The 12555-nt window shown below is 41.1% G+C and overlaps 1 protein-coding gene across 2 annotated transcripts in view; it reads right to left on the bottom strand.

Moving 5' to 3' along the window:
* Window positions 1-12555, bottom strand: part of TJP1 (tight junction protein 1) — a 263802-nt gene that overhangs the window by 16379 nt on the left and 234868 nt on the right. Inside the window, exons 16-22 of one of the 2 annotated variants that reach the window (XM_011995773.1) lie at window positions 10860-10942; window positions 9759-9969; window positions 9358-9458; window positions 3345-3695; window positions 2762-3001; window positions 1244-2116; window positions 1003-1100 (exon numbers count right to left, since the gene is read on the bottom strand). In XM_011995773.1, the coding sequence (XP_011851163.1) occupies window positions 1003-1100; window positions 1244-2116; window positions 2762-3001; window positions 3345-3695; window positions 9358-9458; window positions 9759-9969; window positions 10860-10942 (1957 nt within the window). The remainder of the gene's footprint in view (window positions 1-1002; window positions 1101-1243; window positions 2117-2761; window positions 3002-3344; window positions 3696-9357; window positions 9459-9758; window positions 9970-10859; window positions 10943-12555) is intronic. The other variant, XM_011995774.1, reaches the window with a different exon arrangement.

Here is a 12555-nt window from a genome sequence, read left to right as displayed (position 1 = left end):
AGAAAGACAAAGGGGAATGCAACCAAGACAGTGAGCATCTTGAGAAGTACATATATGAAGGTCAAGAATAGTAAATGATAGACTTTAAGAACTTTCACAGGGATTTTTAAGAACTCAGTCCAGGATCTCAATGATTCTCATATGAACGAATAACTCTATATGGTCTAAAGTTCTAGAAGGCATAGAAAGCAGATGAGGAAGAAAGCAAGTCACTAAGGAAATGCATATTAGACAGCTCTCTTCTTTACGATAAGTGCAAACATATATTCCGGCAAAAAAAAAAAAAAAAAAACAAAGCAAGTCACTAAGGAAATGCATATTAGACAGCTCTCTTCTTTACGATAAGTGCAAACATATATTCCGGCAAAAAAAAAAAAAAAAAAAAAATCAGAAGAACTATTCAAATCTAATCTGTCACTTATTGGCAGTGCAATGAGGCCATGGGAAAAAGCTCAGGCTGAGGAGCAGTGGGCCAGGTTTCTCTTCCAACTCGAAGAAGTCTTGTAAGCTACTTAACCCCTCTCAGCCTCAGTCTCTCTCTACGATGCAGACCACCACTGTCACCTCATTATGCTGATGTGTTTAGCACAAGGGCAAGCACCTGATGCATGCTCACTGAATGATTTGGTTATATTAACCAATCTGAGTCTGTTTCCTCACCACTGGAAACTAAGAGGTCACACGTTGAAAAGCACTTTTAAAACTAAAAAACATAATACAAATGTCAGAGCTTAAAAATGTTTATTTAATCATCTGCTTGGAGACTATCCTTCCGAAAGTTTGCTAAAGGTATAAAGATTTGTCAGAAAAGGCATAATAAAGTTCTACTTTTTTTTTTTTTTCTTAGAATCACTGTGTAGGAGAGCTGATAGTTTTTATTTAAGGACAAACTCCTCCTATTCACACCTCTCCCCTACTAACACAGTAAAAGGTTTTCTCATTGACTAAGAGGGATACATTCCTGGTCAGTTCTATGCCACAAAGAGCACAAAGTGCACTCACCTGTATAGAGTTTTGTCATGTTCACTGAACTGATTCTGAGAAGTGGGTTTGGGACCAATGATGGGAGCACCTGAAGGTTTAGATGCTACTTCTGGAGGCTGTTTAGGAGAAAAAAAAAAAAGACAAATATGCCTAAGGAACAGATAATTACAGAATAGATACCATGTAATGGGGGAGGGGAGAGCTAAGAAGCCTTTTAAACCATGTGCCTATGCATCCAAGGCAGGAAAGACATATTTACCTTAAAAGTGGCAGTGTCATTTACATCCTTCTTGGTCTCTAAGGATGCAGATCTTTTGTTTTCAAACATCTTAACTCTGGTGAGTACAGACTGTGGCTTCATTGCTGGATCTTCCTCTTCTTCGGTTTGAGTTGGGGGTGGAGGCAGCGGTTTGGTATTTGAAGGCAGAGCTTCTGGCTTATGCTGAGATGAAGGTATCAGCGGAGGGACAGCTGCAGCACCATGGAGAGGCTCAAAATGACCTGCTCTAGAGGTAAATCCTTGGGGTGGGACTTGCTCGTAACTGCGTGAATATTGCTCAAAATACTGCTTGGGCTCTGCGGGCTTGGGCCCTGCTGAAGGGTAGGGCTGGGTTTCCGGCCTGTGTCTACCATGCGTGTCATACCCAGGAGCTGGCTGCTCTTCGTGCCGCAGGGCAGACGCTCTAGGTGCCTGTTCGTAACGTGGTCTGCTGTCATAGGACAGAGGGGCTGGCTCTTCAAAACGTGGAAAGTACCCGCGTTCTGAGGACTCTTCGGGATGCTGTCTGGAGTCAAGGTCTCGAGAGTGCTGATTATCAAAAGGTGGCCGAGATGGGTAGGGCTGTTTGTCATCATAATATGACCACTGTTCTTCATACATGGGGACGCGATCTTCGTATCGCAGACGATGTTCATAGTTTCGAGAAAACTGGTCCGTATAGCTTGAGGACTCGTATCTGTACGTGGGCTGCTCAAGGTCTCTGCTGGCTTGTTTCTCTACGTATGGGAGTTGGGGTTCATAGGTCAGATTAGGCTCTTTGTCTGGCCTGTGCCCTGGGTGACCAACGGCTGGCTGTTTCAAAACATGGTTTTGTCTCATCATTTCCTCGGAATATGGATCCTTTCTGTACACCTGTATAAAAAATCCACATTTAAGGACAAAGTCTTGTTTTTAATTTCAGTCTATTTTATTAGACTATGATTAAATATTAAACTATGATTTAATATGTGAAAATGGTACGTTTTACCATTTATTATCAGGATAGACAAGATTAGTGGAAAATGCTGGTTTAAGTGAAAGCTCAAAATTTATAATGCAGGTAGGGGCTTTTATGTTTCAGCATGTACTAAACAGTGAGTTAAGATAAATATTAAATTTAGTAGAAAATTAATGCACTAAACTGTTGATTACACTTCATTTTGACACTGAAAAATCCTAAAGAAAATTTATGGGCATCATAATCTGCGTTAACATAAATATGTTTATGATGGGTTTCGATTACGTACTAAGGAATTCTGGAAGATACTGAAAGCCAAAAATAAAAATAATAAACAATAAGCACAAATCTCAATTAAAAGGCCTGTTTTCAAATAATCAGTATACCAATGGAAGCCATGCAAACTACAAAACTGAAATGATTTGTATTGATTTGAAAGCATTACAGTGTACAAGCCCGCAGTAAAAAAGCAAAAGAAACACTTAAAGGGCAAAGCAAAAATGATCATGTGCCAGATTGATGGAGAGCAACAAATGAGTGCAACACCGCAGCACAGGTACCTTTGTTGGATCTACATGCGACGACAATGATGGTTCTTGATCTCTTAGCATTATGTGAGCTGCCTCAGTACTTGGTGTTCTTAAAGAATCAGCTTGTGGTGAGTAAGTGGTGGAAGGAGCTGGGGTGGGCTCCTCCAGTCTGACATTAGTTAAATTTACATTATGATTAACAGCAGAGGTTGATGATGCTGGGTTTGTTTCAGGCGAAAGGTAAGGGACTGGAGATGAAGCTTCTGCTTTCTGTGAAGTGTTTAAAATATTTTAAATATAGTGTTTCTGTTTACTGCTAACTTCCCACTTCAATTTATAGTGATTGGTAGACATACATTTTAAGTGTGCTGAATAACAAAACTATGACCTCATGTCCTAAACTTTCCAGAAAAAAAAAAAAAAATCCAGTACATTGCTGTGTTAAGACAAACACACAAAATTTAGAATTAAGTCCTTGGTACTCTCAAATTGAAATTGAAGATTAATTCTTAATCTGGAGAAAGGACAACATATATATTTTTAACTCAATCACCACATTCTAAAATTTAATAATGCACCTCTATCTACAAAACGTTGAATGTTTGCTGCTTACCTGTTGAGAGGCTGGCTTAAATCCAGGGGAGTCTATTCTATGAATTGGTTGTGGCTGCGCTTGTGGTGAGTAAGGAGGATATGTTTGGTTTTCATGATGCATTCCAGAGGAGTCCTCTCTTACAGGCTCAGAGGACCGTGTAATGGCAGACTCCGGTGGAGTCCCAACCTCATCATTAAGAGTTTCATCTAGTTCTTGATCAGTGTAGGCCCCGCCTTCTGTGTCTGTGTCTTCATAGTCAGAAGTGTGTCTACTGTCCGTGCTATACATTGAGTATTCACTACCTGGAGCTGACAGGTAGGACAGACGATCATCATGCAAATCAAGGTCATCACTTGTAGCACCATCCGCCTGGGTCAAATAAAAGTAAATTACAAATTTTATTCAGTAGTTCTTTAAGAGATGGCCTTTATCGTATAAGGGAGATTGAAAAGGATATCTTTCTCTGGAGAAGTCACATCTACTTCTTGAAACTTCTGGTAAGGAAAAGTCAAGAAGATTGCACAAGCACACACACAGACACACAGAGCACCCCTCGAGATCTGAAGAGCATGGATGAAGGAAACAGTGGCTGGTAAGCCAGGACAAAGTCAGACTCCAGGGCCCAGCCCTGGAAGACGACGAAGAAACCCTGACACTGCTCAGATTTATAAAACCTACTGACTAGCTCTTCAGCCCTTTTAAGCAAGGGGAAGAGGGAGAATTACCAAACTAAGCTCACAGAAACAAGGACACACTGACAGAACAGCACATGGGAGAATACCTATGAAACAAACCCAACAGTTCAAAAGTTGAACAAGAGCTAATATATTTATGTTTAGGAAACAACTGATATGGTTTGCATTCGTGTTCCCACCCAAATCTCATGTTGAATTGTAATCCCCAGTGTTGGGAGAAGGGCCTGGTGGGAGGTGACTGGATCATGGGGGTGGTTTCTAATGGTTTAGCATCATCTCCCTCACACTGTCTTGTGGTAGAATTCTCCCAAGATGTTTTTTTAAGTGGGCAGCACCTCCCCCACTCTCTTCCTCCTGCTCCAGTCATGTAAGACGTGCTTCCTTCCCCTTCCACCATGACTGCAAGTTGCCTGAGGCTTCCCCAGAAGCAGGAGCCTGTACAGCCCGTAGAACTGTGAGCCAATTAAACCTTTTCTTTATAAATGACCCAGTCTCAGGTGGTTCTTTATCGCAGTGTGAGAATGGACTGATACAGTAAATTGGTACCAGAGAAGTAGGACATTGCCAAAAAGATATCTGAAAATGTGGAAGCAGCTTTGGAACTGGGTAATGGGCAGAGGTTGAGACAGTTTGGAGGGCTCAAAAGAAGACAGAAAAATGAGGGAAAGTTTGGAATTTCCTAGAGACTTGTAGAAATGTTTTGACCAAAATGCTGATAGTGATATGGACAATAAAGTTCAGGCTGTGGAAGTCTCAGACAGAGAAGAAGAACTTACTGGGAACCGGAGTAAAGGTCAATAATTCTTGCTATGCTTTAGCAAAGAGACTGGTGGCACTGTGCCCCTGCTCTAGTGATCTGTGGAACTTTGAACTTGAGACAGATGATTTAGGGTATCTGGTGGAAGAAATTTCTAAACAGCAAAGCATTCAAGAAGCGACCTGGCTGCTTCTAACAGCATGTGTTCATATGTGTGAACAAAGAGATTATCTGAAACTAGAACTCATATTTAAAAGGGAAGCAGAACATAAAAGTTTGGAAAATTTGTAGCCTGGCCATGTGGTAAAAAATAAAAACCAATTTTCTGGGGAGGAATTCAAGCTGGCTGCAGAAATTTGCTAAGTAAGGAGGGACAGAATGTTAACAGCCAAGACAATGGGGGAAAATGTCTCCAGGGCATTTCGGAGACCTTTGTGGCAGCCCCTCCCATCTCAAGCCCCCTCCATCTCAAGCCCGGAGGCCTAGAAGGGAAAAATGGTTTTGTGAGCCAGGCCCGGCCCTGCTGCTCTGTGCAGCCTCAGCACATGGTGCTCTGCATTATGGCTGCTCTAGCTCCAGACATGGTCAAAAGGGGCCAAGTTACAGCTAAGGCTGTTGCTTCAGAGGGTGCAAGCCCTAAGCCTTGGCAGCTTCCACATGGTGCTAAGTCTGTGGATGTACAGAGGCAGACAGTAGAGGCTTGGGAGCCTCTGCCTAGATTTCAGAGATGTATGGAAATGCCTGGATGTCCAGGCAGAAGTCTGCTGCAGGAGCAGAGCCCTCATGGAGAACCTCTAGGGCACTGTGGAAGGAAAACGTGGGGTTGGAGCCCCCACACAGAGTCCCCACTGGGGCACTGCCTAGTGGAGCTGTGAGAAGAGGGCCACTGTCCTCCAGACCCTGAAAGGTAGGTCTGCCAACAGCATGCATCATGCGCCTGGAAAAGCCACAGGCACTCAATGCCAGTCCATGAAAGCAGCTACAGGGGTTGTGCCCTGCGTGGCTTCAAAGGCCTTGGAGGCCCACCCCTTGCATCAGTGTAGCCTGGGTGTGAGCTGAGGAGTCAAAGGAGATTATTTTGGAGCTTTAAGACTTGATGACTAATCTACTTACTTTTGGAATTGCATGGGGACTGGAGGCCCTTCGTTTTGGCAGATTTCTCCCTTTTCAAAAGGGAGTATTTACCCAATGCTTATATCCCCTTTGTCTCTTGGAAGTAACTAGCTTGTTTTTGATTTTACAGGCTCCTAGGTAGAAGGGAGTAGCCTTGTCTCAGAAGAGACTTTCAACTTTTGAGTTAATGCTGAAATGAGTTAAGACTTTGGGGCACTGCTGGGAAGGCACCATTCTATTTTGCAAAGTGAGGAGGCCATGAAATTTGGGAGGGACCAGCGACAGCATGATATGGTTTGGATTTGTGTCCCCAGCCCAATCTCATGTTGAATTATAATTCCCAGTGTTGGAGTGGGGCCTGGTAGGGGATGATTGGATCATGAGGGCAGTTTCTAATGGTTTAGCACCATCCCCCTAGTGCTATCTTGTGATAAGAGTTCTCCCAAGATCTGTCTGTTTAAAAGTGTGCAGCACTCCCCGCTTCTCTCTCTTCCTCCTGCTCCAACCATGTAATTAAGATATGCTTGTTTCCCCTTCACTGTCTGCCATAAGTTTCCTGAGGCCTCCCCAGAAGCAGAAGCCTGTACAGCCCACAGAATTGTGAGCCAATTAAATCTCTTTTCTTTATAAATTACCCAGTCTCAGGTAGTTCTTTACAGCAGTTCAAGAGTAGACTAAAACAACCTGTTAAACATTTGGCCCTTAAAGCTGTTATGAAACACAATGGAAATCATCACCTACGTGGTGGTTGCCACATTAAGAAGAAATTCTTTATTATTTTTCATAGAAGCAGTATCCAACGGATGGAGAGGGAAAAATACAGTAATGCTTTTCTTCTGTAAGTAATTAAGAACTCAGTTTCTAATAGTCTATGTTGATTGTCTTCGGAGTAGATCAGAAAGAAAGTGAGAAGTATTTGAGGGAAAGGAAGCTACAGAGTTGCAATCAACAGGTTATCACTGGACAGTAATGTGACACTAGTACCTGGATTAAAAAGAACACTCCCTGAAGACCCTGCCTAGACAATGTGCTCAGTCATGACAGCTGAAGGACCTGGAATCCAGAAATCAGAAAGCATTTCTTCCACTTCAGTGTGGACCGAAGGACAAACATGAGACTCTTGTCCTCCAGGAAGATGTACTGCTATTAACTAGCAGGTCTGGTGTGGCTCTGCACATCTGCTGTGCCAGAAGCATGGTCTTGGGAGTCAAGCTGCCTGAATGGAGCTTTCCATGCAGTCCCCAAGCTTGGCTTGTTAAGACTCTGACCTTGAGCACGACCTTCCTGATAAGAAAGACTAGGGTGTGTCAGGTCTCCCCATGCTCCGGTTTTCGAGAGAGTATCTGCCAGGCTGGGCTGGGGAGAGTGGGAATCCAGGGATCTATCCTGTTAGGGCACAATCTCTCTGAACAAGTCTCAGTGGCTTCTAAACTCGGTAACAACTGTTGCAGAAGAAAAGTCTTCTTGCTATCTACTCTAATCTTTAACTTGCCAGGGTTCTGAATACTATAATCCAGTAGCCACTCAAGGAAATATTGAAAGTCTGGGCAAAAATAACTTAGAACTAATCAATCCACTTAGTTTTTGCAGCTGGTTTGAAATGCATATGTGAGCAAGAACGACGAGTTGCTTTGAACTAGGAAATATGTTAAGAAAGCCTTTTCCTGGCTTTTCCTGGTTTAGCAGGGAACATATAAGACTGTGTTAGATCTTGTAAAAAGGAACTCTTTCTAGCAATTAGGTCAAAATAGTTGGTTCAGGAAAGTCAATGTGAAATGAAGTGGTTTTAGTTTAAGAATCTATTCTATGAAATATACTTGAAAAGAAGGGGACAGGAAGATAAGCTTTAAGTTATAACAATGTTTTCTGCCTTACAAAATGCATCAGTTTAGCCTGATAATAACCTGTTTTTCCTCACATAAAAAGCTATAAAATTGGACCTTTATTTTAAAACCAAGCAAAGAAAGCAGATAAGAATATCACTAAAAGAAATTATAAAAAATTAAGATTTGTGGATTTTAAAAAAGCCTCTCAGGTAGTAGACATGTATACTTTGTGCATTTTGGGAAAACATTTATAGACTAGTTTCATTTTAAGAATTCACTAGTGCAAGCTATTAACACTGGACCTGACAAAGGATGTTAATAGAATTGTGTTGCTATAGAAGATCAGTATGAAGACGACTACAATCCTCAAGTGCTGCAAAAGTAGAAATTAGTAATAGCGTGTTCCTGTCAAGTGGTGTGGTTTGCTTCCACCTTCATTTTCCTATCAAGTTCCAGATGACGTTATTCAGAGTGGTCTTAGGCTCTTATATACATGGTCCATCCCCCAGACTGGTTCACAAAGAGAAAAACCATAGTTCTGACACCTTACTATAGGTGAGAACAACAGACACTGCCTCTCAGTGTTAATAGCTCTCCTTGCAGAGGCTGTGTATGTCTGGGTAGGGACACGGGGGGTCCTAAGCATGCAGCATGCACTCTCAGAGCCATCTGTAGCCACAGCCAGGCAGAGGAAGAGAGGGACCATGCGGGGGCAAAACACAACAAAAACCAAACCAACAAGAAGTACAAAAAACAAAATAAAAACCAGAGATATTCTCAATCTTCCCTAATAACCAAAACTTATTGCACTGATCTGAAAAAGGTAAAAGACATTTAAAAAAAAAAAAAAAAGCTTCCTTCAATGGTGTACTCGGAGGAAATGATTAACTCTCCAGACAAAATAAATACACCTTCCCATCAAAGATTGCTATAAAACCAGAAAGACTGACAATAGAAAGTAGTTATTTTAAAGCTGGCCATTTGGACATATAGAAAACAAAATTCAAAGCCAGGAAGGATCTAGTACTTTGTTCAATATCTCCCAGTATGCTGTAAGAATGTTAATAGGTGTTGAGTGAAAAATAAATGTGAGGAAATGCATGTAGTGGGCTTTTTAACTTTAAGATGTCTCAGAGCCTTTCAATGCCAGTGGGTACCAGGATACTCCTGAAGGGGTCTAGGGTTTATTTCCCACCTGCTGCTTGCCTTCACAGTGCCTTCTCTCTCAGAGCAAGTCCTGAATTGAGAATGCTGAGGACAGCACTTTGGGAGATGCTCATCTAGGCCTCCAAATCCCCTCATTTTCAGAGGAGGAAACTGAAGCCAGGCTCAAAGTCGTCATTCATAGCCAGACAGGGGCAGCATCAGAACTCAACCTGCTCTTCATTATAATTTGAGATTCTTTAGGAGACAATCCTACTGTAGTGGTAATTCAACAGGTGAGAAAATTTAAGAATTCTCTTACCATCAGAAACAACTTTCATAACCCCTACACACAAATTATAAAAACCTAAAAGCTAACTTTCCCTAAATTTCTCCAAAACGTTGATCTAATTAGAAAGCACTGGTACCTCAAAAGCATCTCTGATTAGTTACACAGTTTACTGAACAAGTCAAAAACGTAACAGGAAATGTCTTACCTTTCCCTCAGAAACCCACACCAGCTGGTTTTGCTGCTGTTGAATTGCTTCTTTCAGTGCACCATACCAACCATCATTCATTGAATTTAAGTTAATTGTAGCTGAAAATAAATTAACGATGTAGTTTTATGGTTAGAGCACTGCCAAAAGTCAGAAGAATTCAACCCTGCTTACAGCTAAATCATCATTACTGAAAGATGGTATCTGAGGATGCAAATATCTGAAATTTCTATTTTGCTACTGTATATTTTCTTTTAACCAAATAGCAGCTGTTAACACAACAGGAAACTTTCCAAGAAAAGATTGTGTAAGTTTTAGTATTTGAACACTGTAACATTTTGGCCTACTTAATGTTGCCCAGACATTGTAAGCTGAAAGAAGGCCTTTATTAACATACTCACTTGTAAAAAGATGGTGATTATTTTTACGAAGTTTATGAGATCGCTCATATAACTTCCTGGCACTTTTCCGAGATTCTGGACATAACCTCATTCTCATTGTTTTTACTCCTTGCTTAGAATCAGGATTAAGAAATACAACAATTGGATACCACTGGGCATAGTTAAGACGATCAACTGCATTTGGTGTTACATCTAATAAAGCATGTTTGTCCTAGAAAAAGAAAGCAAAATATATACAAAGACACAAGACATCATTAATTAAGAATCATCACATTCAGTTGGGTGCGGTGGCTCACGCTATGCCTATAATCCTAGTGCTTCGGGAGGTCGAGGTGGGTGAATCACTTGAGGCCAGGAGTTCGAGACCAGCCTGGGCAGTATGGAGAAACCCTGTTTCTACTAAAAATACAAAAACTAGCAAAGCACGGTGGTGCACGCCTGTAATCCCAGCTACTTCAGAGGCTGAGGCACAAGAATCGCTTGAACCTGAGAGGTGGAGGCTACAGTGAGCCGAGATCACGCCACTGCAGTCCAGCCTGGGCGACAGAGCAAGACCCTACCTCAAAAACAAAAACAAACAAAATTTCAGTGGTAACGGATCTTTAATTGTATTCTAATGTCTCAGGAGCACATATTAAAAAACTAATTTTAAGTTAATTCAATTCCATTTCTAGCCAAATTTCTAAAAACCTTTCTATGAAGTTCACTTTTAAGACTTAGCCCTAACACCGCCATCTGACAGTATTATCCGTGTGCAGTTAGAAAAAAATAAGTTTAAGAATTTAATGTTCCTGACATTCCTTATGAATGTAAATATCAAACTACAACTTGAATTGTACTGATGTAATATATAAGCAGTCTGTTAATTCCATCTAAACATCATACACTTGTTTTCTGGTAATGAAAAATCATCTTCTGATGCCTACAGTAACTATTCCCTTGAAAGTAATTATTATAATGCTTTTCAGTAAGGGCTTAATTTTCTTATAGTATGTCAGTAATAGTCTTAGAAAAACTACCTTCTACTTTCAAATTAACCAAATCCCATCCCACTCAAAACCACAATAACATAATGAAATAGGCCAAATTTTAATAACTTACTTGATCTATGATTTGCTTTATTGTATGCAGGCGAATAATGCCAGAGCTACGTTGGTCAGTTCCAGCGTCTCGTGGTTCACTCTCTATTCATTATGTCAGGACAAAAATAAGACATCAAAGTTTCATTGGTTAGATCAGAGTTTCTCAACTGCTGGCCACCACTGATATGCCAGGCTGGACAGTACTTTGTTTGTGGAAACTGTCTTATGCATGCAGTACTTAAAGTAAGTTTTAATACGCACACTTCTCATTTTTTTTTTCACTATTTTTCCAACTACTTTAATAGTCTGGAAAAAAATTAGCCATTAAAGAAGAAAAAATATATAGGAATACACATTGTTTTCTTTTGCCTGGGGCTCTAACATGGCTCAACACGGCACTACCTCCCACCCCTTTTCACACTGTGACATCCAGAGAAAATATTATTTGTATGGCACACTGAGATAAACGGAGGAGGCTGCTCCTTTGCCAAGCTCTAACCAGCCACTACTGGCTGAAGAGGTCAATACCTTGGCATGTCCATCAACCATCAGTAATGGTGCTATAGCAGATTGCCTAGGGAGTTCTGGGTTAGAGACCTTAGTTACATCAGTAGAAGGGGAACCTAGGGGCAGGGAGTTGTTCATCTGTAACTGTGAGACAACCTATGGCTTCATCCTGGCAACCTGTCTTCACTGGTGTATAATGTGCCAAATGCAGCTTGGACTGGTTTCCAACCACCATCTCAGAGCACAGCAACGTTTGTGACTGTGGTCACAAGGAAAGTTTGAAAGGAAAGGAAGAGCTTTGGTGTTTCAGAGATCAGACAAAGGCAGAGATCTGGAAAGACAAGTCACACTGATGGTCAAGATAAATGGTTTTAGAGAATGAGACTACCATAAGACAAAGCACCATGGGCAAGCAGGGCAGAATTTCAAATCTAGTGAACACTGGAGAATTAAGAAGAAAGACCAACTGGGAATTCTGGCTGGAAAAAAAATATGACTAACTCCTCAATTCAAAAGACTGTCATTAGATTCAAAGAAGATATACAACTAAGCTACCTGAATTCCTCTTTGTGGAGTAAACCTGATTAAACCAATGTATTACCCTTTAAGGCAGAGCTTTGTAAGTCATCATACTTGCTTTTCCCAAATCTAAAAATCCTACATTTGGTTATGGATAAGGGTCACCACCAACTTCTTCAGGTGAAATGTCATCTACAGATAACTTAGCCAGACGCAGTGGGAGGTGCCTGTAATCCCAGCCACTAGGGGAGGCTGAGACAGGAGAATCGCTTGAACCCAGAAGGCAGAGGTTGCAGTGAGCTGAGATCACATCAGTGCACTCCAGCCTGGGCAACAGAGTAAGACCTTGTCTCAAACAAAACAAAATAAAACAAAACAAAACCTCTTCTGAATAAACTAAAAAGATAGAAATAAACATTTTCTAATTTGCTCAGATTTTACTCAAATCATTTGTCTGCAAATCTTCTGATGTTCAGAAAATAAATATCCTTATTCAATTTAATTGGCAATCAAATGAAAAGCAATGTATTAAAGAAAAGATGATGTTCTGATTCTTTAAATTAACACTGTGCAGTTTAAAGATGTTACTGAGGGTCAGCTGGGCGCAGTGGCTCACACCTGTAATCCCAGCACTTTGGGAGGCCGAGGTGGGCAGATCACGAGGTCAGGAGATTGAGACCGTCCTGGCT

Source organism: Mandrillus leucophaeus, unplaced genomic scaffold (assembly GCF_000951045.1).
Source record: "Mandrillus leucophaeus isolate KB7577 unplaced genomic scaffold, Mleu.le_1.0 Scaffold498, whole genome shotgun sequence".
Lineage (NCBI taxonomy): Eukaryota > Metazoa > Chordata > Mammalia > Primates > Cercopithecidae > Mandrillus > Mandrillus leucophaeus.
The sequence above is the reverse complement of the archived record's forward strand: the minus strand, read 5'-3'. Positions and strand labels throughout refer to the sequence as shown.